The 26,380-nt window shown below is 41.1% G+C and overlaps 3 protein-coding genes across 5 annotated transcripts; 2 read left to right on the top strand and 1 right to left on the bottom strand.

Moving 5' to 3' along the window:
* Positions 1 to 7: 7 nt before the first annotated feature.
* LOC6555393 (ADP-ribosylation factor-like protein 3) lies at positions 8 to 6,478 on the bottom strand. Its single transcript, XM_001982313.3, has 4 exons — positions 6,126 to 6,478; positions 644 to 772; positions 449 to 580; positions 8 to 387 (listed from the first exon to the last, which is right to left on the bottom strand). Exons 1-4 carry the CDS (start codon positions 6,126 to 6,128, stop codon positions 112 to 114), a joined length of 540 nt encoding a protein of 179 aa, XP_001982349.1. The 5' UTR covers positions 6,129 to 6,478; the 3' UTR covers positions 8 to 111.
* LOC6555392 (RCC1 domain-containing protein 1) lies at positions 6,004 to 26,171 on the top strand. 3 transcript variants are annotated; one of them, XM_001982312.3, is made up of 5 exons: positions 6,004 to 6,577; positions 7,015 to 7,534; positions 7,899 to 7,974; positions 8,035 to 8,463; positions 24,964 to 26,171. In XM_001982312.3, the coding sequence occupies exons 1-5, from the start codon at positions 6,493 to 6,495 to the stop codon at positions 25,024 to 25,026; spliced, it is 1,173 nt and encodes a 390-aa protein (XP_001982348.2). In that variant the 5' UTR covers positions 6,004 to 6,492; the 3' UTR covers positions 25,027 to 26,171. The 3 variants fall into 3 exon arrangements, with proteins under 3 accessions (XP_001982348.2, XP_026839694.1, XP_026839695.1); XM_026983893.1 differs by lacking the exon at positions 24,964 to 26,171 and adding an exon at positions 8,680 to 8,764 and having other exon boundaries at positions 6,488 to 6,577; XM_026983894.1 differs by lacking the exon at positions 24,964 to 26,171 and having other exon boundaries at positions 6,488 to 6,577; positions 8,027 to 8,060.
* Positions 8,720 to 9,444, top strand: LOC113564860. The gene has a single exon (XM_026983895.1). The coding sequence runs from the start codon at positions 8,887 to 8,889 to the stop codon at positions 9,103 to 9,105; it is 219 nt and encodes a 72-aa protein (XP_026839696.1). The 5' UTR covers positions 8,720 to 8,886; the 3' UTR covers positions 9,106 to 9,444.
* Positions 26,172 to 26,380: the final 209 nt, after the last annotated feature.

Raw genomic sequence — 26,380 nt, 5'->3', positions numbered from 1 at the left:
TAAATAGTCAGTTTATATTTATATTTTATTTCATATTAGATATATTATTGTTGAGGTGAAACAAAATGTTCTTAGGGACAACTTAACAGGCGACGATTACAATAATTTAGATTACTTTCTCATGTTCTTGCAGACCCAGTCCATTCCCTCCTTGAGTCCAGTGCCATCCACAGCGGTGCAGGCCTTGATCTCCCAGGTTCGTCCCTGCAATTGCACCAAGCTCATCTTCTCAGCCACCTCGGAGGCACTCATGGCATCCGGCATATCCTGTTTGTTGGCGAAAATCAGCACGGGAACTTGCTTCAGCCGATTGTCCATGAGCATTTCGAATAGTTCGCTACCCGCTTCGGGCAGTCGAGCCCGATCCGTACAGTCAATTACATAGATCTGAAGTAATCCACATATTTAGCTTACTACATAGAGCTTACATCTATTACAATCATCTTACCAGCACATCAGTATTTGCAAAGTAGTTCTTCCAATATGGACGTATCTTCCATTGACCTCCGATATCCCACACATTCAGTTTGAACCCATCGGCTGCCACGGACTTGATGTTAAATCCCGCCGTGGGCGTTACCTGCGGGATTTCACTCCGTATTTTATGGGGAAAGCGGAAGAAGTTCGCCGCCATTATACGCACCGTGGTTATGTCCTCCGATGCCAGCTGCTTCAGTATGGTGGTCTTGCCCGCATTATCCAATCCCAGGAGCAGGATGCGAGCCTCCTTTTCCGGATTGGGCCTCAGTTTACGCAACAGCGAAAGCAGACCCTAAAATGGATTAACAGTTAAGTCGTTTTCCTGACAAGGTGTACATTCCATCTAGTTTTTCGACGGTGTAATTCCAGCACCTGATAACTTTTGATGCTATTTAGCCTAGAGTTACTTCCTACTCGGTTATACATTCATCAAAATTCGTAATAAATGTATACTTTTTTTTTAATTTCTACTTCATACATCAGAAAAATAAAAAAAAAATTTTTGAAAATATAAATTTCTAAATTTGAAGATCACATGAAAAAATGGCAAGAAAATAAAAAAAAAAATAAATGTCTAAATTTGAATGAAGATATTTAGAGAATTGCGCCAGAAACATTTAGAGGTATGCCACTTCAAAATCCGATTAAGATAAGTTGAGTTATGGAGTTTAGAACTTCGGCTTTGGGACATCTTTTAATTTTTTTGAATTTCTCCAACATCATGACATGAAAAAATGACAAAAAAATTAAAAAAAAAAATTTTCTAAATTTGAATGCAGATATTTAGAGAATTGCGCCAGAAACATTTAGAGGTATGCCACTTTAAAATCCGATTAAGATAAGTTGAGTTATGGAGTTTAGAACTTCGGCTTTGGGACATCTTTTAATTTTTTTGAATTTCTTCAACATCATGACATGAAAAAATGACAAAAAAATTAAAAAAAAAAAATTTCTAAATTTGAATGCAGATATTTAGAGAATTGCGCCAGAAACATTTAGAGGTATGCCACTTTAAAATCCGATTAAGATAAGTTGAGTTATGGAATTTAGAACTTCGGCTTTGGGACATTTTTTAATTTTTTTGAATTTCTTCAAAATCATCACATGAAAAAATGACAAAAAAAATTAAAAAAAAAAAAATTTCTAAATTTGAATGCAGATATTTAGAGAATTGCGCCAGAAACATTTAGAGGTATGCCACTTCAAAATCCGATTAAGATAAGTTGAGTTATGGAGTTTAGAACTTCGGCTTTGGGACATCTTTTAATTTTTTTGAATTTCTCCAACATCATGACATGAAAAAATGACAAAAAAATTAAAAAAAAAAAAAATTTCTAAATTTGAATGCAGATATTTAGAGAATTGCGCCAGAAACATTTAGAGGTATGCCACTTTAAAATCCGATTAAGATAAGTTGAGTTATGGAGTTTAGAACTTCGGCTTTGGGACATTTTTTAATTTTTTTGAATTTCTTCAACATCATGACATGAAAAAATGACAAAAAAATTAAAAAAAAAAAAATTTCTAAATTTGAATGCAGATATTTAGAGAATTGCGCCAGAAACATTTAGAGGTATGCCACTTTAAAATCCGATTAAGATAAGTTGAGTTATGGAGTTTAGAACTTCGGCTTTGGGACATTTTTTAATTTTTTTGAATTTCTTCAAAATCATCACATGAAAAAATGACAAAAAAATTTAAAAAAAAAAAATTTCTAAATTTGAATGCAGATATTTAGAGAATTGCTCCAGAAACATTTAGAGGTATGCCACTTTAAAATCCGATTAAGATAAGTTGAGTTATGGATTTTAGAACTTCGGCTTTGGGACATTTTTTATTTTTTTTGAATGTCTTCAAAATCATTACATGAAAAAATGACAAAAAGATTAAAAAAAAAAAAATTTCTAAATTTGAATGCAGATATTTAGAGAATTGCGCCAGAAACATTTAGAGGTATGCCACTTTAAAATCCGATTAAGATAAGTTGAGTTATGGAGTTTAAAACTTCGGCTTTGGGACATTTTTTAATTTTTTTGAATTTCTTCAAAATCATCACATGAAAAAATGACAAAAAAATTAAAAAAAAAAAAATTTCTAAATTTGAATGCAGATATTTAGAGAATTGCGCCAGAAACATTTAGAGGTATGCCACTTTAAAATCCGATTAAGATAAGTTGAGTTATGGAGTTTAAAACTTCGGCTTTGGGACATTTTTTAATTTTTTTGAATTTCTTCAAAATCATCACATGAAAAAATGACAAAAAAATTAAAAAAAAAAAAATTTCTAAATTTGAATGCAGATATTTAGAGAATTGCGCCAGAAACATTTAGAGGTATGCCACTTTAAAATCCGATTAAGATAAGTTGAGTTATGGAGTTTAGAACTTCGGCTTTGGGACATTTTTTATTTTTTTTGAATGTCTTCAAAATCATTACATGAAAAAATGACAAAAAGATTAAAAAAAAAAAAATTTCTAAATTTGAATGCAGATATTTAGAGAATTGCGCCAGAAACATTTAGAGGTATGCCACTTTAAAATCCGATTAAGATAAGTTGAGTTATGGAGTTTAAAACTTCGGCTTTGGGACATTTTTTAATTTTTTTGAATTTCTTCAAAATCATCACATGAAAAAATGACAAAAAAATTAAAAAAAAAAAAATTTCTAAATTTGAATGCAGATATTTAGAGAATTGCGCCAGAAACATTTAGAGGTATGCCACTTTAAAATCCGATTAAGATAAGTTGAGTTATGGAGTTTAGAACTTCGGCTTTGGGACATTTTTTAATTTTTTTGAATTTCTTCAAAATCATCACATGAAAAAATGACAAAAAAATTAAAAAAAAAAATTTCTAAATTTGAATGCAGATATTTAGAGAATTGCGCCAGAAACATTTAGAGGTATGCCACTTCAAAATCCGATTAAGATAAGTTGAGTTATGGAGTTTAGAACTTCGGCTTTGGGACATCTTTTAATTTTTTTGAATTTCTTCAAAATCATCACATGAAAAAATGACAAAAAAAATTAAAAAAAAAAAAATTTCTAAATTTGAATGCAGATATTTAGAGAATTGCGCCAGAAACATTTAGAGGTATGCCACTTTAAAATCCGATTAAGATAAGTTGAGTTATGGAGTTTAAAACTTCGGCTTTGGGACATTTTTTAATTTTTTTGAATTTCTTCAAAATCATCACATGAAAAAATGACAAAAAAATTAAAAAAAAAAAAAATTTCTAAATTTGAATGCAGATATTTAGAGAATTGCGCCAGAAACATTTAGAGGTATGCCACTTCAAAATCCGATTAAGATAAGTTGAGTTATGGAGTTTAGAACTTCGGCTTTGGGACATCTTTTAATTTTTTTGAATGTCTTCAAAATCATTACATGAAAAAATGACAAAAAGATTAAAAAAAAAAAAATTTCTAAATTTGAATGCAGATATTTAGAGAATTGCGCCAGAAACATTTAGAGGTATGCCACTTTAAAATCCGATTAAGATAAGTTGAGTTATGGAGTTTAAAACTTCGGCTTTGGGACATTTTTTAATTTTTTTGAATTTCTTCAAAATCATCACATGAAAAAATGACAAAAAAATTAAAAAAAAAAAAATTTCTAAATTTGAATGCAGATATTTAGAGAATTGCGCCAGAAACATTTAGAGGTATGCCACTTTAAAATCCGATTAAGATAAGTTGAGTTATGGAGTTTAGAACTTCGGCTTTGGGACATTTTTTAATTTTTTTGAATTTCTTCAAAATCATCACATGAAAAAATGACAAAAAAATTAAAAAAAAAAAATTTCTAAATTTGAATGCAGATATTTAGAGAATTGCGCCAGAAACATTTAGAGGTATGCCACTTCAAAATCCGATTAAGATAAGTTGAGTTATGGAGTTTAGAACTTCGGCTTTGGGACATTTTTTAATTTTTTTGAATTTCTTCAAAATCATCACATGAAAAAATGACAAAAAAAATTAAAAAAAAAAAATTTCTAAATTTGAATGCAGATATTTAGAGAATTGCGCCAGAAACATTTAGAGGTATGCCACTTTAAAATCCGATTAAGATAAGTTGAGTTATGGAGTTTAGAACTTCGGCTTTGGGACATTTTTTAATTTTTTTGAATTTCTTCAAAATCATCACATGAAAAAATGACAAAAAAATTAAAAAAAAAAAAAATTTCTAAATTTGAATGCAGATATTTAGAGAATTGCGCCAGAAACATTTAGAGGTATGCCACTTCAAAATCCGATTAAGATAAGTTGAGTTATGGAGTTTAGAACTTCGGCTTTGGGACATCTTTTAATTTTTTTGAATTTCTCCAACATCATGACATGAAAAAATGACAAAAAAATTTAAAAAAAAAAATTTCTAAATTTGAATGCAGATATTTAGAGAATTGCGCCAGAAACATTTAGAGGTATGCCACTTTAAAATCCGATTAAGATAAGTTGAGTTATGGAGTTTAGAACTTCGGCTTTGGGACATTTTTTAATTTTTTTGAATTTCTTCAAAATCATCACATGAAAAAATGACAAAAAAATTAAAAAAAAAAAATTTCTAAATTTGAATGCAGATATTTAGAGAATTGCGCCAGAAACATTTAGAGGTATGCCACTTTAAAATCCGATTAAGATAAGTTGAGTTATGGATTTTAGAACTTCGGCTTAGGGACATTTTTAAATTTTTTGGAATTTCTCCAATATCATGAAAAAGTGGCAAAAAAAAATTAAAAAAAAATAAATTTCTAAATTTGAATGCAGATATTTTGAGAATTGCGCCAGAAACATTTAGAGGTATGCCACTTCAAAATCCGATTCAGGTAAGTTGAGTTATGGAGCTTAGAAGTTCAGTCTTAGGAAATTTCTTAATTTGTTTTTATTTTTACAACATTTACAACATCATTACAAAAATATTACAAAAAGAAATCTAAACACATTTAAAAAAATGTGGTCGTGGAAACATATGGAAACAAGCTGCGTTTAATTAATCTCAACATTCTACCTCTTGTAGATCGAGTTGTTCATACGGACAGACGGACGGACGGTCAGATGGACAGACGGACGGACATGGCCAGTTCGACTCGGCTATTGATCCTGATCAAGAATATATATACTTTATATACGAGTAACGGGTATAAAAATACTTGCAATTGAAACGTGCGTTTAGTGATTGAAAGCAAAAAGCTTATCAACTGGTGAAGTGTACAAACATATTGTTTGAATCGAGATAAGAGCTCGTCAAAAGAAAAAAAAACCGGTTGAATTTACTGATTTTAAAAAAACAATTTTTTCTGTTTTTACTGAGTATTTTAGAGGTTTACTTATCTTAAGATTTACTAAATCTTAAGAATTTCATTTATTTCAATGTTGTAGAATCAAGGTCTTTAATTTGCCAAGTGATAGAAACACGTTTATTTATGTTTCTTTGTTTTCCGAACCAGCCTTTTCTCTTTTGAAACCCGATAAGTGCGCGCCGAAAACTTTTGAAACAGTGCTGAAAAAAGTTCTGCTCTAGCAAAACAGTGTTGTACAGTATTGGAAGCGGGTTTCCATGGCGACGATCGCAAAATGAAAACAATTCGTGCAATTACGGAACAACAAGGCACTTAATTAGCCATTACGGCACCGGGAGATAACCTACCATCGTCTAATCAACGCGGGAATATCAGCCAGGAGGCGGTGCGATCTCCGATCACTAAATCCGTATCTGTATCCCCTCGGATTCGTTAATCCGCTGGCCGCCCGACGACGGTGTCTTCTGGTGGCGAACTCAGGAAAACTCGGAAAAGTCGAGAATTGGATCAACTTCAACCACCAAACACAACATCACTGGCTCGGCGCTGCACGACTACTGAAAACAAATTCCCTCAACGCTCCAACAAATTCCGACAGCAACAACAACAGCAACAGCACCAACGGTCGCCGAGCAACCGCTGCAAAGGATTGAAGGAGAGGGGACGTGGTGCGGGGTCGAGCGGTATTCGAATTGGAACGGGAACGGGAAGAAGATGCCGCTGCTATTTACGGGCTTCAACGCATTTGGCCAGCATGAATGTGTAAGCGGCAACGTCGACTGCGCAGCCGGCTTCAGCGGTTTGTAACAGGCAACAAAAGCCGCCGATCACTTAGTTGCTACAGTAGACACTCGCTATAGAACTCACTGGCATAGAGCCAGCTTTTACCGTCTTTGCAGTTCTAAAAACAGACATTCGTATCCGATTCAACATAGCAGAATTTGTAAGATTGCTTGCTTAGAACCTATAACGTATACGCAAATTTTATAAGAATGTTTAATTATTGATAACTTTTAATATGATATCTAGTGATATTGAAATACCTGTTCATGCACAGAATATAGACTGCAATTTAATTGATAGAGATAGAGTAAATTACGCATTGCTTTTGGTGTCAATTGCATTTTTGATTGCTTATATAGATAGCAAAGAAATTGATAAACTGAAAACTTAGCGCTAATCTTTTTAGGCGGTTTCCACCGTGTGTGTACTAATTCAGTCCTGCCTTTATTACAGAATTAAATGCGCCAGTCTCGACTCAGAACCAGTGCACGATTTCAATCGGCTGGCGGTATGCGGCCCTCGCTTTTGGCCGGAAGTTGTGCCTGCGTGGGCTCTTGGATGAAGGCCCAAATGAGTGCGTGACCCTGGAGGCAGCGGGGGACATAAGGGCCCTGGCCGCCGGCGAATCCCACTGCCTGGTGCTACTCCAAAGCGGTCAGCTCTACAGGGTGCAACCCAAACTGCAGGCGGAACTGGTGGCTGTTAGACTAGAAGCTGCTCCCAGAGCCAATTCGGGTACAAAGCGCTCCATCTTTGGGGCTGCCAAGGCGCCCTCGTCGCCGATCATAGAGCATATTGCGTGTGGATCGCACATCAACGTAGCGATCAGCTCGGAAAACTGCATCTACAGCATTCCCAGCTACCTGCAGCAGTTTTCCGAGCGCCAGTTTCGGGTGAAGCAGCTCCAATGTGGCCACGAACATGCCGTGCTGCTCAATGCCAACGGTGACGTGTTCACCTGGGGAAATGGACTGTAAGTAAAAGTCATGATGAATGCGTTGGTTGTGCAAAGTACCTTGCAGGAAGGGTCGTTTATTTCACCCAAAATGATTAAAAATCAGGGAAGCTTTTCATGAATGAATAACCATTGAGGATGTAGTTGTTTACCAATGTCAATATTAATTATATATTTTATATTAATGAAACTTATTTTTTCCTTAGAAATACCACTAGAACTTTACCACAAGAACTTTACGATGAGTTTAGTCTATAAATATTGCTATTAAGTATTTTCTGATTTTTAGATTTCTTGGCCTAATTAACGAGTTTCATATTCTAATTTCATACAATTGACATCTGTAAACATCATATAAACACATCTGTGTCACAATTAACAGCCGAGGACAGTTGGGTCTGGCGGTGCTGAGAGTGGAGGAGACGCCACAATTGCTGGAGGCGCTGGCGGGGATCAAGGTATATACATATTTGTCTTGTTCACTTATCTTGACTGTTAAACATTTAAAAGTCTTGCAGATAACTCAAATTGCTGCCGGTGGTTGGCACACTGCGGCCATATCCGCTTTCGGAGACCTCTACACCTGGGGCCTCAACAGCAGCGGTCAGCTGGGAATGCGTGTGATGAAACCGGGTGGTTTGCTCAAAGAGCCCACTGTATATCCGTTGCCTCAGTTGCAAGATCTGCCCGAATGTTCCTGCTCCCAAGGCGGGGAGACCAACGATGATTGCGCACCGCTGAGGGTGTTCGCTGGATCTCGTCACACTCTGCTAATCCGCCGGTGCGGGCGGCTATGGGTCAGTGGTTGGTGCAAGCACGGTCAACTTGGCAGGCAGCTCCAAAACCTGTCTTATGTGGATGCCTTTCAGGCCCTGGATGGTATCACGATGAACCCTGCTGCGGATGATGTTCTCTGTGGGCCCTGGTCAACGCTGCTACATTTGAAGGTATCGTTGGATTGAAAACACATACCTTTTACCGAGGCTTTACTTTTGTGCCAGCTACTAACTCGAACACAGCTTGGATACAAACCACTTTACATGTCAAATAACGCGCATACTTTACGGCGCGTAGAGTCATGTAAAATGTGTTCTACTTTGTGTATACAAAATATGTTGGCATATAATGAGTACCTAAACTTCTTTATTCCATTGCATACATAGGTGTGCAAGTAGGCCTTGGAATAAGTGTTTCCTCCACTATTTTAGTACAACTAAATTACCAAAGACAGGCTGGATGTGCGGATGGTCCTTGAGTATGACGTAAGTTAAGAGCTATGCAGGATCAGAGTTGTGAGAACTGTTAGAAACTTCGCCATTCCCAGACCTAGTATATTTTTCGTTTTAATCTGGCGCCTGACCGTGCAAATTATGTATCCATACGGATACATGGACTGTTCGCTGCAGGATGCCTTGGATAATGAGCACCTGATATGGAACAAGGGAGATCGCTTGGAAAACCAGATGATGATGCTGATAAGGGAATCCATTCGCACCACGCTGCTGCTCGTGATGATGATGGAGGTGATGCAGACGATGAACGCAGCCGTGAATATTCCGATCCCGATGGTCATGGCCGCCAGATTTTAGTCTCCGATCTGAACTCTGTCCCTGCTTATTGCTATAGAAGCTATAGATGTAGCTCCAGTCGTTTATGGCCCCATCAAAACAACAGTGCTCAAATAATTTCGTCTTGGGGTAGGACCGCCATTGTGCCAACGTTCGTCGACTTTGTCGTTGTCGCCGCTGCCCATTTAATCAGTACATTTTATTTTTAAAAATGTTATTAAACAATATTTGCCTTAGCAAAAGCCCGACGCTCGCAGAGCAATAAACTTTTCAGCACTTGAGCCGTTCGCTTGACTAAATGACTGATTGACTGACCGACTGATTGACTGACTGCCTGACTGATTGACCGAACGACTGACGCTGGAATTTTTTTCTTTGTTTTAACTTTAAGTCGTCGCGATTATTTCGATTTCGTGGAAGTGCGTTACTGGCGAAGGTTTCGATAGGAATTTCATGCGTCGTATACGGGCTATATTCGTTACGATAACAGTTCAATTGATTCGACTGGGAAATGCTCATTTTGATTGCTCATGACTGCTTAAAGTGGAATTTTTATGAAAACTGCATGCCTCCGAGATTGGTTTTTTAGCTGATTACAAATGCATATACTTATATACAGCTATAAAACTACAAATTCAGAAGTGCGTTTGTTACAAATTTTCCAAAAGCATTTTATTCAGTTTCTGATTGATTTCTCCAAATTTGTATAATTAATTACAGCGTCTTAAATGTGTCCCCACATTTGTTGCAGTCAATATCTACGTTCCCTAGCCTATAGGCGAATTTTGCGCTTTATAGTCCGCGAGCGAGTTCAACGCTTTTATGTTATTTGCCAAATGAAAAAGTAAAAACAAATGTTTATCTTATAATGCCGTTCAGCGCAGTTCTGGCGACACGCACACATGTGGTGCGTAAACAGGCTTTGCTTTTGGGCTTTACTTGCTCATTTTATGACCGTTTCTTATTTTTCCCCTTTTTTTAAGTTGGCAAATATTGTTATCATCGAAAAAAGAAACTCCCGGTGGAAAATAAGCAATGAAGGGGCTGGCTTGTCACTTTTAGGTCGCAAAACTATTTGCTGCTAGAAATTGCCACCGCACGGTCAGATGAGTCCAGAAAGAGATGGCTAGATCGCCGGGGGTTCAAGCGCCTTGCTCAAGGCAATTGCTGTCTGCAGCTTATCAGGGCAACTGGAACCACTCCAAGTAGCAAGCAGCAAGTAGCAAGTACGAAAAAAGTGCTAATTGTGAGCCCCCCATTTGCAATGGGGCTCTCTTTTCGTTACTCGAAAATTATAATTCATGCGTGCCAGCAGACGCCAAAGTTTCAACAGAACTCAGTCAATCATAACCAAAAAAGAATAAAAGAACAACAAGAACAAAAAAGGGCCCAAGAACACTCCTCTTTGGCCTGAAAGTTGTCTGCACCTTTCGGTTTGGGGAGTGTTTATGTTTGCCCACTGTCCAGGGGAGATCCCTCCTCCAAGTGCGTGCCACTCCGCATGCAACGCTGAGCAAGTGGCCACCAGTAGCCGATTCGGAGTCAGATCCATGCCCATGTCCATGTCCAGAAGCCGAGCCATCAACACTCGCCTCAATAAAACGCCTCAATAAAATAAATTATACCAAATTAATTACGGGTGGATTCGACTGCCAAAAACAAAATTATTTAATATAAATTGTAGGGAATATAATATTAAGATTATAATTTCAAAGAGAGAATCTCAATACCATCATGATTATCTACTGTATCTGAGTATCTACTGTACTCGCACATCCCATTCCCACTCCCATTTCCTGACCTACGTACATATCTTGGCTAGGCTGTTTTGGCCAGGCCAACACATGTTCGTGTTGACTATCTGTGTGTGCCCACCGCCTATTTGCTTTTGGGCGTACATTGAACCGCAGTGGGGCCAGAACGCGGCGCCACCCCCAACTAATCATCACTTTGTTGCTGCGTTAATGACTCGCCTTGGATTTGCCAGCTCCAACTCCCTTCGGAGCTACCCATTTAAGTGAATGCTCCAAAAAAAATTTAAAAAAAAAAAACACAAAATGCAGAGAGGCATGCCACACAGGGAAAAGGAAGTCGTGTTGGAGAGCGTGTTCCCAAAACGTTTTGGCATCCCAAATGGATGTCGGGAGCACCCGCTCCTCCCCTATCACTCAAAGTGCCATAAAAATTATGCATGAATGTATTTGCTTCATTTCTGCACTTTTTTTTTTTTTTTTGCGTACTTTCTAACCAAATATAAAAGTGCCGCACCCCCCGAAAAAAAGTAAAAATCTACAAAAAAGGGAATACGAAAATGAAACGAATGCAGAAGCGTCGCATTTTTACGGCTCCATTCATGTGACGACGGAAGTGTCAAGTGGCTGTTGGCAACTCGTCGTCGACGAGCAAAACTTCCCAACCTTTCCACCCACCAAAAATAAAAAAAAGAGGAATACCATACCCAAACCACCCACTTTTCCTGGGCGTCCTTTTCGTCAACGTCGCCTCTGTGCATCGAAAATGCCGTTATTGTTGCCAGTTGTCTACATGCTCTATGCTCCCATGTACATCACATCACATCGCATCGGATCCCCGGGTCTCCCCCTTTTTTTCTTTTTTGTACCTCCATGGAGCTCCTCCGAAACCTTTCCACAAATGTCTACTACGTGTGCCCAAGTTGCATTCTCGCTCTCTCGCTCTTTCACACCCGCTATCCCCGTCTCTTTCGCCACTGGCGTCTGTCGTCGAGTGGGCAAACTTTTTAGCGTATGAATGTGTATGTTTCGTTTTTCACCATTATATTTCTTTTTTTTTTCTCACATTTTTCTCCATTTTTGCCATTTTTTTGTGTGTACTTTGCTTCATTTTTCTATGCCCTTCATTTAGCTGGCTTTGTTCTTTTTGGGGTACAGTTGTGCTCGTAGGGTTAAGTAGCCTCCGACTCGGACGACTAAGTAGCTGCAGTTGACAGATCCGAAAGTTGACGTTTGCACTTTTCGAAATAAGAAGCAGAATTGTTCTTGAGACGGCAGGAAGCAAGGAAAATACTCGTCAAAAAATAATGTTTGGATAGTGTAAACGGTAGGGCATAACAGACATACATCTATGGTACATCATGGGTTTCGTCCATATCAGTAGAAACTCGGATATTTAATTCTAAATATTACTTGGTAGTTTCTTAGAAACTTCTTAAATTAATCTTGCTATTTATTTAATTCTTGTTATATATTTCTCTTGGAGCTAATTAAGCTTTTTCTTGGAAGAAAAACCTAGTGTTTTATGAGTTTTCCTTTAAACAGAGCCAAAGTCACAATAACGCTTATCGCGCAAACTTTTTCGCGATTATGGTTTAATTCCATTACGCACAAAATGTAAGCGAACCAGCATGGCAACCAAAACTTCCCAGATAGTCACTGCAATTAATGACATTTGAGTATCAACCCTTGACCCCTTGACCCGCCGCCCAGGAGTGAAAACTCCATGTTTTGGCACCCACTCCTACTGAAAATTCCATGACAGCTGTCTAATTTGTCGCCGTAATTTGCGTTGACAAGTTGATTGTCCCGTTCATGGCAGGCACTCCCTAATTGCAGTTAGAGCCACTTACATAACCAGCAATGATAGACCCGATTACATGATTACGCTGGATGGTGCAGCAAGTGGCGCCCCAAAGGGACCCGCTGAGTCCCGGCCCAAAACCATGGGGCTTTCGCTTTCGATGCTTGTTTTCTGGCCTAGCGCATCCTCTGTCCTCTGTCCTCTGTTCCCCACCCGCTGCCTGTTGGCCATTTGCATTGCACTGCAACTGCCGGTCGGTCTGCCGGTCTAATGAAATTCCGTGTTGCCAGTTTGCGACCTTCACTGGCGGCTGCCCGCATTCCCCCCTTTTTGTCTGCACTTTTTGGCCAAACAGAACGCCCAAAACGGCGCCCATTCGTGGCCATGGCCATGACCAAGCTGTCTTGGCCTGCCCCACTCCGTCTGGCCCGGCATCTGCCGCCCCCCCTCTCTCTCGGTCGTTATTTTTGGCATCAACATCAGCAGCAGCAGCAGCAGCATCAGCAGCAGCATCAGCATGGTAACGAAACGAAACGAAACGTGCCGCCTGCCAGACTGCATTTGCCGGCTCTGGCCGCGTGCCACCAGCTGCCTGTTGCCTATTTGGCGATACACTGGAAAAATAAGCATACTATTTAGCAACATTTCCGTAGGCTAAGGAAGTATAAAAATAGATAATCGGTACAGATACTTTAGGAGGTGCTGAGCCAGTGATTAACTCGGATTCAATTGTACTAAATATTGCGTAAATCTTTTCTCCTGGTGCACTTATATCTGTGGCATTGGGGCGATGCCGGGCAATGGCGTTGGACTCGGATTTGTGTGGCACTGCATCCTCCGGCGGTTGCGATGGCGATGGAGTGGCGGCGGTGGTCGTGGTGGTGGTGCTGGTGGTGGTGGCATTGACATTGGTGGCGAAAGTGTGGCATGGGCAGGCAGGCACACTTCGCAACGGAGTATTTTTGGCTTGCTGCATGCCGCCATGCATGCCAGTCGAATGCACACTGCGTATACGTAATGTCAGTGCTCCATTTTCGCGTGAGCTCAAATCAAATGATTGCATTGAAACATCGTGAATGGAGATTACGGCATTATGCTTAAGTTGGATCCTCCAAGTCGAGTTGAAAAGTTTAGGAGAGACTGAATATACTTGCAACTTGCGACTTGTGCATTTCAACTTTGCCACACTCCACAACTTTTGCACTCGACGCTGTCTTCGGTCTCGTATGCGAAATCTATTCCCATTTTTAATCTCACTCTCCTTACGATAATATGCACAATTTTTTCCAATGTCTGGCCAAAAACCGACGTCCACATGGCTGTCTTGTCTATTTACATTTTTTTTCGTTTTTCCGTCTGTCTTTCGGCTTACTTCCCCGAACCCAAGCCAACCATTCGATTTACATGCTTCGATACTTTGCGATTCTCCGTTTCCTTCTCCAACTCCAGCGACTGCATCTCTATGGGTATTTTTCTGCTGGTCTTCCCTACATTTTGATTTTTTTTTTTTTTTGTAAGCTTTACCCTCTGCTTTTTGCTCGTTTGCATATTAAAATTTCATATGTGAATTTTTGCTTTATTAATATATCTTGCAGTTATTTTCGTTGGTTGGCTACGGGTTAGTTGAGTTCTTGCTCCATTTGCCCCATCAAACTGCAAGCTGAAATTAAATTTCATTTGTGTCTTCACAGCTTAGTGAGGAGCATATACGGACACAGCACACACACATACGTGCCGAGTATCTGCGGATGAGGATGGTAAAGGAGCATTGCGGTTCTGGGTTTTGCATCTGGCTGTGGATGGGGTTTTCGGTTTGGGGTTCTGGATCTGGATCTGGATCCGGGGCTTAGCCAGCGCGAATTATTGAATTATTTCGCCAGCAGCTGGTAAATTCGATTTGCGCGCTGGCTGCCATATCACTTGCAGCATATGTATGTATCCGGATCCGCGCATCTTCCTCGGCATTTCGCATCTGTATCTGCATCTGCATCTGTATGTGTGCCCCGTGCATGTACATGCATACATATTCCCATCAGCGTGCGGAGTTCAACTAATTTGTTTTTACTTCATTGCATCGACGGAGCGTCGATGAAGACGGCGACGTCATTGAAAATTAGACAAATTGGAAGAGTCAAAATGGCAAAAAAATATAAAAATAATGCGAGAGGGGAAATCAGCCATGCCATAAACACCAGAATGTGTCTGAGTCAGTGTGTGCGTGTGTGTGTGTGTCTGCGCTGAGTGTGAAGAAGTTGGCGAGCCAGACACACACAGCTGCACAATCAATTTGCACACACCAATACTGCGATGGCATATCATTTAAGTAGCAAACATCGCGCCCCCAAATGTGAGGGCACTAGGGGTATTCCGTTTGCCCAAATGTGCCGTTTGTTATGCACATAAATGTGCGTTTATTACGCAAGTTATTTGCATTCCATTGATTGTTGTTCACAGGTAATATTCATGACAATGAAAAAAACGCATATCAACACGGTAATAAGTAAAAACATATTCAATTATATTCAAAACTTTAATTGTTATGTTGTGCTGTAAATCATAGCCTACTTTTAAGCGCAAACCTGTTTTAGTTGGTTGAGAAATGAAACGTTTATATAGGTGCTTAAAAGTATGCATTGAAAAGAGGAGTTTTGTATTCTGTTACAATTTCAGACACGCTTTTCAACACATGTTGAAATGATTTCGAATTCCAAGACTTTATATAAATGTTTGTTTCTCATGTCTCCAGATCTGCTGAAAAGCATTCGAATATAGTAAAGATGTGAAGAGTAGTTGACAAGTAAGCGCTGACCATCCCTACTAAAAGACATTCCCTCTCCACCGTTTTGGTTGTTTTTGGCTTTTGTTTCTGTTGTGTTTTTTGTTGCTTATTCTTTTTGTGCGCTTCGACGCGTCACCGATTCGCAATGCGTGTGTGTGTGTGTGTGTGTGCGTGCCAGTGTGTTTGTGTGGGAAGTTTATTCAACCAAAGGTTCGGTTCATTGAACTTGGCCAAATGGAATGGCGAATATTCGGTTGTCGTAGGTTAGTTAGGCAGTCAGTCGCCCATTGTGCATTCACGAAATGAAGTTGCGGCGAGTTAAGCACCCGCGCCGCCTCCCTCTCTTTCTGCGCCCATATGTCCGCCTCTTTCTTCGCCGCCTGTCGCTGTCCCTCTCGCACATGGGGAGTATGAGTATGGCATTTATGAGGACGCACAAAAGACGAACTCTGAATGTACGGCTGGTTGACAAGCTGACTTGACTGACTGACGAAAACTGTGACGAAAAGTGCAATGGCAAATGCATTCGCACTCACACACACAGCTGCACGTATCAAAAGCGCATAAAAAGCAATAAGTGAGCACTTTATGGCACTGAGGAAACGACGCGTCGTTTGGGCAGCCTTTGCCATGTGTCGCATGTTTGGCAAGTGTGGGTTAAGCACTGGAGGGGTTAAGGGGATTTTGGGGGCCGGACGACCGCGTAGGGCACAAAATAAACAGCAATCGTTGTACAAGTAAAACAACAAACAGCGGCTCAGTTCTGCAATTCCCCTAGATATCGATAAACGTGCAATGAACCCATCCGCTCTTGAGTGCTTTATGGACATATCAAATCTCGAGCCCATATCAATCGTGGTAAATATATATTAAATGGGAAGGAAATCGGTGGGATACTTTGATGTTGCTCATATAGGAAAGCAGTGATTTAAAGACGTTTACTTAGGAGTAAAGAAAACACATTTCAGAAGATCTACAAAACTATATACAGCCAGACATGTCCTTTTCGTTCTTTCCAATGAGCTATTCCTCATGCCAAAAAATGCATTTTTCCGGCTGGTTCTTGTTGCCAAATAAGCCCTTTTCAGTTGTATGAAATCGTACGCCTTGATGGCCTCTGCTCCGCTTTGATTCCGCTCCCTTTCAATTGTCACCGACGAAGATCCACAAGTCAACGCCAACTTACCACAAAATCTGCTGGGAACGGGAACTGGAACGGGAATGGGGCAGCAGCAGGAGGCCTGGTTCGGATTGGTGGCGTCTTGAGGCGAAGTCAGTTGGCTGCAGCCAGAGGAAGACCAGAGAGTCGGAGGCCCAAAGCTTTCATAGACGAAATATGAGGCGCAACCGAAATGGCAAACGAAGCCGGGTCGGAACCAGTAGACCAATCTTCTGCCTCTGCTCCCGACTTCCCGACTCCCTACTCCCTTCATCCACCACTCATTTTGCATATGGGTAATTTGAGAACATTTGCGCTTTAACTGCATGGGAAAAACAAAAATAAAGGAAAGAGTGCAGCCGGCAAAAAAAAAAAAAGAGATCCAGCAAGAAAAATATGTGCACATGTGTCGCCTGCTTTGGGCTGGCCTGGATATAGACAGTGGGACCTCGATAAATCGAATGGCCCTAAGTCCACTTAGGCATTCATGCGGAAATAATTGTGATGCATATAATATTTAGTTATAAGTAGTAATAATAAACCCAGGATGAGTCCAACTTAGTCGATTCCGCCTGTAGTCACATATCTCGGCGGCCATGTCCATGGTGTAGTGCTTTCAAAGGCCTAAACCGATGTCGCCTTGTTGCTGGTTGTTGGTAGTTGGTCGCTGGTTGTTGCTGCTGTTGTAGCTGACTTTGAGGGCTTCATCATCTGCTTTCGGCTGGTTACTTGGCTCCGCCGACGAAAACTGACAGCGACCATGGAGTCGACTCGAGCAGATCCAAGTGGCATGGTGTGGCATGGTGTGGCATGAACTGATGTGGCATGGTAGAGTGTGGAGTGGCTTAGGCTTAGGTTTTGGAGTAGGCGCTTGCAAGGGTAGGAGACACCAACAACGTCAACTGGCGGCGCATTTCAAGTTGACTTTATTTTCAGCGTCTACTTGGCCGGTGTCCGTCTTTTGGCCATTTCGGTGCCTGTCCCTCGGCCTCTGGGCCTCTCGGTTTGCGTTTTTACTTTGCACTCTCTTTATTTGCATTTCTTTTTAGTTGTTTTTTTGATGTAAGTTCCTTTGGCTCCGAAACTTGATGAATTGGGAATTAATCCTCTTTGACATTGTTTTTTGAGCATGTTAAAAAAAGCTGCACTAAGGATCCTAGTAAAGTACCTTCTGGAGTTTTGTGTCCATTTAACTTGGTAACTAGGGTTGGCAACATAATCGCATTACTATTACGAGAAAAGGTAATGTAAAAAATAATAAATTTCAAATTTAAAAAAGTAGTTTTATTCAATAAATTGTATGTTAGTCATACGTTTTGTACAGGTATGATTTGAAAGTTGAGAATCAATGTTGCTTAAATTGTAAGATCCTCATACATGGTTATAGATTGCATAGTTGAACATGTTTTCCTGCATGCTGTCCAAACTTTTCTTAGTTTTCCCGTTTTCCGTTTCGTTTTCATCCTTTTTTGCCGGCATTTCGGCATTTGATATCTTTTGTGGCTGGACTCAATGAATTCGTTACTCAACTGGCACTCTCACTGTCACTCACTCCATGTCCCAGCACACACACTATCGCATATAGGCCTTTATTTACACATTGGCTAAGCCTGCGACTTTTCCGCCACCCCCCGCTGTTAACCCTTTCCCCCGGGATTCCCCCAATTCAGCGCTTGGCCAAAGTTCATTGCACTTTTTGCGCAGAATTTGTTGCCTAACCAGCCGAAGAACAAACGCACAGGCGGACAATTTGTATTGTTGTAGTTGTTGTTGCTGTTGTTGTTGCAGCCGCTGGTCTTGTTATTGTTTTTGTTGCACTTATTGTTGTTGCTCCTGCGCTCCTCTTTGGCTTTTAGTTTCCTTGTGTGCGTCTGTATGAGTGAGTGTTTTTTTCGTGTTTGGCGTTAACATTGGCAGCAGGTGTTTGACATTGCGTCAAAGGTATGGCTGTTGCTGCACAGCGAGAAAAACGTAGTGTATCCGTGGTATATTCGCTTTTGGCCAAGCACTCATGCGCGAATTAAGGTATTGGACTAAAATAAATATTTGATTATTTTCAGAAGTTAGCATCTGTAAACCAAGGAATGCGATTTTACTATAATATAAATATATTACATTATAATATAAATGGAAATATAATTTATTATAATATAAATAGAAATTTAATTTATTATAATACATTTATATTTACCTAGGAAAAATTCATATTTTATATGAATGCATGTGCATTTTCGCGCTGTGTGCGGTGGTGCTTTTGTTGTTGCCGATGTTGCTGCTGCCGCGCACTGTGGACTGCCTGCCTCAATGCCTGACAGCCTGCCACAGGAAGCCATACAGTATTTCGCCCTGCTGGAGAGTGTGTGCGTGTGTGTGTGTGTGCTGGCCAAGTTGTTTTCATTGTTAACAAGCTTTCTGTTGTTGTAGGTCGCAAAATGTGAGCCAAATGTGTGGGCCAGCGGGGGGATGGGATGGTGAGCCATTTCAGCTTATGCGAAATTAACTTTCGGCGTGTAAATGGCTTGCACAATTAGAGCTTGAATTGTTTTTTTCGAGCGTTGCAAGGGTGCTAATTACGCAGGATAATTGGGGAGCAGTGTTTTTGCATTTGCAAAACAAGCATCTGTCAGTGCATCTTCTTATAAACAAACATTTACAATATCTTTGAATATAGTATATTGGTTTGAAAGAATATGGTGTTCCTAAAATATTTGCAAAAATACATGCGGTACCACTAAAATATAATTCTGAGATACAAATGCAGTAATCCATCTTTGGTTGGCGCCACTTGATAAATTCATGCAAACGTTTGTCTGCTGATCAGCTTAATGATGCTTAAAAGGCTCAGTAAAATCCGTTGCTATTAAAATAATTCATTATACATCCTTCAAATACCATAAGCCTGCAGTTCGTAAGTGGATAATAACCCCTGACCACAGTCGGACTCAAAACCGATTGAGGTCCTTCAAAGGCCTTTTGCACACAAAATGAACGCACGAATAAGTTGCACAACTAACACATCAATCCGGCCGAATGGAAAACTAAATCAAATAGGACTCCAGCTGAAAGTCAGGCGGAAAGGCACTCGACGCGGTGCTCGATATGCCGTTGAATATATATTCTAAAATAAATATCTGTTCGATGTGGTGCCCCACCAGCACCAGCACCCTTGCAACATCGATTGATGATGGCTAATTTGATGCCCATTTGCAACGGGGTTTTCCACGTATTTTTCCCTTTTTTGAGCCTCTTTTTTTACCATTGGCCAACCAGCTGCAATTGAAAGCAAATATTGCGTATACGCCCCCGGTTCGCCGGCACTTACGCATGATGTTCTGTTTGGCCATTTCTTTTTAGCCCTGCTGCTGTTGCTGCTGCTGTTGCTGCTGCTGTTTTTGTAATTTTTCTAAGCACCAGCGGGCTAAGGGGGTCAGCTTGGGCTGGGATGGAGTTTGAGTTTGGGTGGGTTGAAGTCTGCATGCATAATGCATGTGTAAACGCATAAAAGGATATTGATCTGCCCCCAGCCAACAAAGCGACCGCTATGCATCAGCCTGGGGTTTTTTTCTGGAAGGTGGGGCTTTGGGGGTTTCGGTTGGGGCATACCATCAGCCGCAAAACTTTTTTTCGCTGTGAGAAGGAGTTGGCTAAGACAGCGAGAGTGCTGCAGGCCTCGAAAATTGCGTTCGCATTTCTGTATAATTTTTCCCCCTTCGGTTCACGAATGTATGGTTTATATAATGGGTATATATACATATATACATATGTACGACTGCGTGTTGTGGGGTTTGAGTTTTGTATATATACTTCGGCCATTATATGCACTTCTGCGGCACAACTTACGCACTTTTCGTTGTGCGTTTTTGTTTTTGTGCTCGCATGCGTCACACGTCCTGCGTGAGGAAGGTGCCCCCGCCGCTCCTTCCGCCACCCAGTTTGTGAGTTTATGCTGCTTATGCAATATTTATAATTATAATCATATTTTCCATTCCCATTGCCGCACAATGCTTATAACTCTAGCGACTCACTCTGCCGCACTGCTGCACCGTGCAGCTCAGCCTTAAATTGCATTTCAAAGATTCCCATTCCCATTTCCATTTCCATTCCCACTCCCAAGAAGTCCTTCTTCCCAACTCTGCCTTCCTCTTTTTTTTGTTTCTATGAGCTACTCGCCTTGGGGCACTTCCTGCCGGCCGAAAAGTAAAATTCATTTCCCCAACGCGGCACAAAGCTGTGTCACTCAGGGCCAAAACGAAAAATGTTTCTGGCCCCAAAACAAACCGAAAAATGCAAACGGGGAAAAATCTCGAAAAAAGACAGAGAACTTTGCATTTATAATTAAGCAAAAAATAAGGGACGGCAGCAGCATTGAATGGCTTTCGGATCCCTGAGGCAGATATCAAGATTTTCAGTGGGAGATAACTTTGTCAAGGGACCAGCAAATCTATTTAACCAAAATGGCTATCAAAGGCTGGAAATTAATTGTAGCTGCAGTACAAAAAGAGCATTTAATATGTGTATAGAAATGATATACAAAGAAAACATGTTATGCTAGTTCCCTAAACGAATCTCATTAAAAGGAGTACCGAAATCCATTTATTCATGTGTGGTTCCTTTTTCCCTTTTGGGTTTTTTTAAGCGAAAGGCGGCTTGTTGTTTGAAATTTTAGCGTGTGACGAATTCTGGAATTATTTGTTTCGGCTTGCTGTGCCGTAAATTTCAACGCTTTTCGTGTTGGCCGTCTTTTGGGACCCGTGCATATTTGACAAGAGCTTAGCCAGGCTAAGCTGAACCGCGGCTAAATGCAACAAAATAAAAAAATAAAAAAAAGGCGAAAAACAATGTTAACCTTTTCTATGCAGCCACAACATCGAAACGGCCAACGACAAATTTATGATAATTTCAAACGAAAAAATTCCGCTGATGTTGCCGTCGTGGCCGAGACCATAGAATGACATTAGTACATCGTCCATTATTGCCTCGAAACATGCTCTTTTGTTGTTTTGGTCGAAACATTTTCATGGCCCGTAGGCGCCACGCCCCCTCCTTGTACACATCCTGCGCCAACCACCGCCCACCGCGCCCCCTCCGCCCAACAAAACTGCCTTTTGCTGTCACGGCCTTTTGTTGGAAAGTTATAACCGCCGGCGAATTGTAAATTATATTTAATTAAGGCTGCATTTCGAATACAAAACGTGGCTCAACTTCTTTTCATCCGTTTTAAAAAACCAAAACCGTCAACGGCAGCAGCGCCAAAAGGAAACATTCAATTGCATTTTTAATTAGGCGCTTGTCTCGGTCCTTCGCTCATCCCTTTTATGCTGATTACGGCCAATTGCAATTGGCTTTTTCGAATATTCATATGTGCCAACGGACAGATATATGGACATCGCCCGATTTGTTAATGGCCAGGCTTTGCATGACTTCGCCAGTTGTCCCTTGTCACGCAAAGCGTTTAAAAACACCACGGTATCCACAAATTTTGTGTATGCATCTGGGCTTAAATTTGTAATTAGGTTAAATGCTAAATGAACTTAACAGGCCATGTGAACGTGAAACTAAACACAGATTATTGTTTGGGAATTTCCTTGTAGATGTTAATGATCGAATCATTTATTACGACTATCCTTTGCAGTGCATTCATAACTCAAAGCCAACTCACATATGTTTTCTGGGTTTTATTGTTCGTTGCAATTGGTAGTCGTAATTTTTTGACTGCCGCTGCTGCGCAGGCTGGTAGAGTTCTTTTGGCCAGGCAAATTGGATTTATTTAGCCCATGTTTTGCCAATTCACATATGTATTGGCCAACGGGCAACAGCTGCTCCTATTGGCCAACTTAGGTGGAGGCAGTTGGCAAGAAGGTGCGTGTGTGTGTCGATGTGCGACAGCAAATGAAATAAAACCAAAACCGCAACACACAAAAAGTGGTTCTCTATATATTTTTCTAAAATCAAAATGTCCACTTTTTGCTCATCAACGCCGCTGCCTGTTGTTCTTGTTGCCGTTGTTAAGCTGCCTTTCTGGCTTTCTGGCTTTCTGACTTGGTCTTTGGCCAAAGTTGTCGCCAGGCTCTTTTTTTGTCATTCCGCTGGCCAGTTGCAGCAATGTCATTAACTTGGCCGCTGACATGGCAACATGATGCGCGATTTGAGCTTTAATGTTCATTCAGTTCTAGGTACCCGCTGCACTGCAAATAAATGATGGTTTTTACGAGTATCTTTATAACGAAGTAACATGATATGGGAGATATATGATATGAGAGGCATTGCGATAAGCGACCTCTAATCTTTAAAAAGGAGTACAACATAATTCATCCTTAATTAAAAGACAGTTAAAACAAAGAGTTTTGTTAATCACAAACTGTTTTAGGTCTTAAATCTTTCCAATTAACGATTACCAAGTTATTTTTGGTTGAAATCTAAGCATAAGTTGTATTGCTTTCGAGGTATATTTATATCAATTATACAAACCTATTTGGCTATTTTTCTGCGAGTGCATTGTCAATTGCGCTTGTGGCGCTGCAGTTGCTTCTAATTTTTACGAAAGTACAAAAAGTGCGTGTGCAATTATAAAGTGCATTTCATTGCTGGCCTTCCTGGAGGATCGGCTGCAATCCATTTCGTGGCCCAACCCATCCGATCGCAGTTTCGCTGATGCAATGACTTTGATTTCGTGTCGCCAAATTGTTGAGTGGCTGCTGCAAAGGAAGAGGTTCATTAAAAAAGTATTTCAGCGCTGATTTTGCCACACATTTTTTGATTGCCCGCTGGCCGGCCACTGGCCAACTGGCAGCTCCTTCTTTCTTGGCCATGGCCAGTGAATCGATCGGAACGAGTTGCTGGGCCCAAAGCAGCGCGAAAAGCTGCTCTTCATCATCCCTGTCCCCATCAACAACATCAACTACGCGTACAACATCATCATCATTATCATCATCAGCAGCAGGCGGAGTGATTACACTTGGTACATTCGAGATTTGTGGTTTTTCGAACTTGGGAAGGAAATATTCCTTGCGGACGATGGCGTATTCTCAGCTGCATCGAGTGGATACCGCCAGTGATTGACACTCAGGAAATGTCAGGGAATTTGATTGGCTTTTATGATCGGCCGCTTAAGGTATTAGACAAAAAGAGCATTTGCATATTTTTGCCGCTGTCTCGGCGAATAATTAGAATTCATAGACATGTGTCGCGGCCGGACGAAACGAACGAAACGAACGAAACTCCCTGAAATGCGGCAGTTATAGTCGAATGCATTCGGCCCAAAGGTTCATTGACGTGTCCCACAGCGGAGGACAGAACAGGAATCAAAGCGAAATGCGCCAAAAATAGCTTAAATACAGCACACAAAAACCAGTTACCACGAAATGCCAGCAGTTGGGGCCTAGGAGCAACAGAGATGCAAAGCGTTCGAATGAGACAAAAACGGCTGGCAAATTTTCATAATTTTTGCATTTTTATTGACGGTTTCTACAAAAAGTGAACAAAGTAGCCACCTCTGGACTGTCATTTACCGCGGAAATTAAGAGAATAGAATATGCTCTCTAGATTCTGCAAGCTATTAAATGTTATTACTCGGTAAGTAACTAGCTTTCATCACTCCTTGATTACGAACGTTTCGTACTTTCGTACATCCTCGGCTTCCTTATATGCAAATTTCCACTTCTGTGTGGTCTTGGCTAATTACCTGCCCGCCAGATGGGCCATCGAAAGTGCATGTGATCTTGGCTGGCACACATTGCCATCCCCCCATTCTCGATTTCATTGATGCGATCGCCAAGTGGCGGCGGCGGCGGCGGCGGCGCTCCTCATCTCATCCATTCATGCTGGCTGCCGGCGGATCCTGAGCAGCATTTGGCTACTTCAGGTGCCTGTGCTCGGTGGCCATAATGCTGCCTCTGTTTGGGACACACCTTCCGAAACGCCACGCTAATCACGAGCAGTTGGCGAAGCGCCGCCAGCAACAACAGCAACAGCGGCAACAGGGGCAACAGCAGCAACAATGGCAGCAGAAGCAGCAAGAGCAGCGAAAGGAGCAGCAGCAGCGCGTGGATAAATCAAAGTGCAGTTGCTAGACGTGAGCTGAGCCGCCTTCTATCCACGACTCCACTGGCGCGGCATCATCCAGCTCCATGCTCCTTGCCGCATGCTTCTGCCTCCTCGCGGATTGCGTCTGCATAATCCACGGCTAAAGAAAGTGGCCCACATGGGAGCTACACTTGGAGAAGTTCATCAGCACCATCAGCATTCCAAAATATTTTAGGTTTTTTAGAGAGTTTGAATTTTAAAGCGAGTGCAAAAACAAATGAAACAGTAAGTGCTCTATAAATGTACATATTAAGATACATATGCATACATACCTATAAGATACATTTTCGAATGATTTCCGCAGTGCACGGCTTGGCAGATCTTTGGCTCAATGGATGCTCATCGCGGCCTGGCTAAAGCGTTGTAGCTGTACACCGGCTGATCCTCATCCTCATCCTCAACTGCAGCCTCATCCCCACACCGCCATGGCCAAGACAAATGCAGACGATGGCTCTTTAGCCGTATCTTTCACTTTGATTGTGGCTGGGAGTCAGCGTCTGCGACTGAGACTGTGGCTCGTGTGGGGCTCGTGGGGCTCGTGGGGCTCTAGGATGGGTGGTGCTGTGGTGCCGGCAGTCGTTAGCCTTGTCTTATTGCCCGTGTTGGCCAAACACTTGGCTACTGGTTGTTTACATATGTACGGGAACGGGAACGGGAATGGGAATGGGAATTGGAAAGACTGCACTGACTGGTACGCGTATAACTCAATCAGCCAGAAGAGGTGGAGCCATGGGAGTCGCCAAGTGTGTGGGTCAGGTGACCTGCAACAAATTAGCCTGGGAGTTATGAACCTCAGCAGCGGAATGCACTCTGTTATCTGCTAAGCACACACAAAACAAGATGGACTGGACTGCACGGGACTGGCCCACAAGTATGGTCAAGTTCTAATGAAAACCTAATTACAAAATCAGCCAATACTCTCCAGAGCCGCACATAATTAAGGCGCACACTTGACTTGGCTTGGCTACTCCTCCTCCTCCTCCGCCCAATTGTCGCCGTCTCCAATTTCCAGCGCTTTTCCCCTCCCCGTGCGCTGAAAAACGCATTTAAAAGCCCACATTAATGACGCGGACTCGATGCGAAGACCACTTTGGTAAAATAGGAAATTGCTGCGTTCGGCTGCTCTCCAGATTCTGGTCTATCTGTTTTCCTTTTTGTTTTTGTATCTTACTTTTTTTGTTGTCCCCATCTGCAGATAGCGACACAAAAACGGTTGCATCCATGCCAAAGTCGAGCTCGCTGCTGTGTTTGCGAGCGTTTTCAGCGCATTTTTAGTTAATTTACCAGGAAAAACATTTGAAATTCTTAAAAAAGTCGCAACAAGAAGTTGGCTGCTGCTTGGCGGCTGGAAAAAGTCACATCACAACGTTGTCTACACAACGCCTTGCTGGATTGCTCTTTTCAGATGTTGGCCATAACAGCTAGTCTGAGATACATGGTATTTTTGGAACAATGTTTGCCAGAGCCTAAAAGATACAGACAAAAGATACCTACTCAATTGATATTTTCCCAGTTCAAATTAGATAGTTTTATTTGATATATCATAATTTTCTATAGAATTGATTTAAATGTGGAAAGAAGGAAACGTAATGTAAGTAACTCTTAAAGAATCTTTTGTTTCTTCAATTTTTAATCGAAATGGAAAGGGTATCCCCTGACCTCCTAGCTAAAATCTTTTCCGCAGTTTGTTTGGCTAGTTTGTTCTAAAGTTGCTGTTGTTC

Source organism: Drosophila erecta, unplaced genomic scaffold (genome assembly GCF_003286155.1).
Source record: "Drosophila erecta strain 14021-0224.00,06,07 unplaced genomic scaffold, DereRS2 tig00000000-arrow-pilon, whole genome shotgun sequence".
Lineage (NCBI taxonomy): Eukaryota > Metazoa > Arthropoda > Insecta > Diptera > Drosophilidae > Drosophila > Drosophila erecta.
The sequence above is the reverse complement of the archived record's forward strand: the minus strand, read 5'-3'. Positions and strand labels throughout refer to the sequence as shown.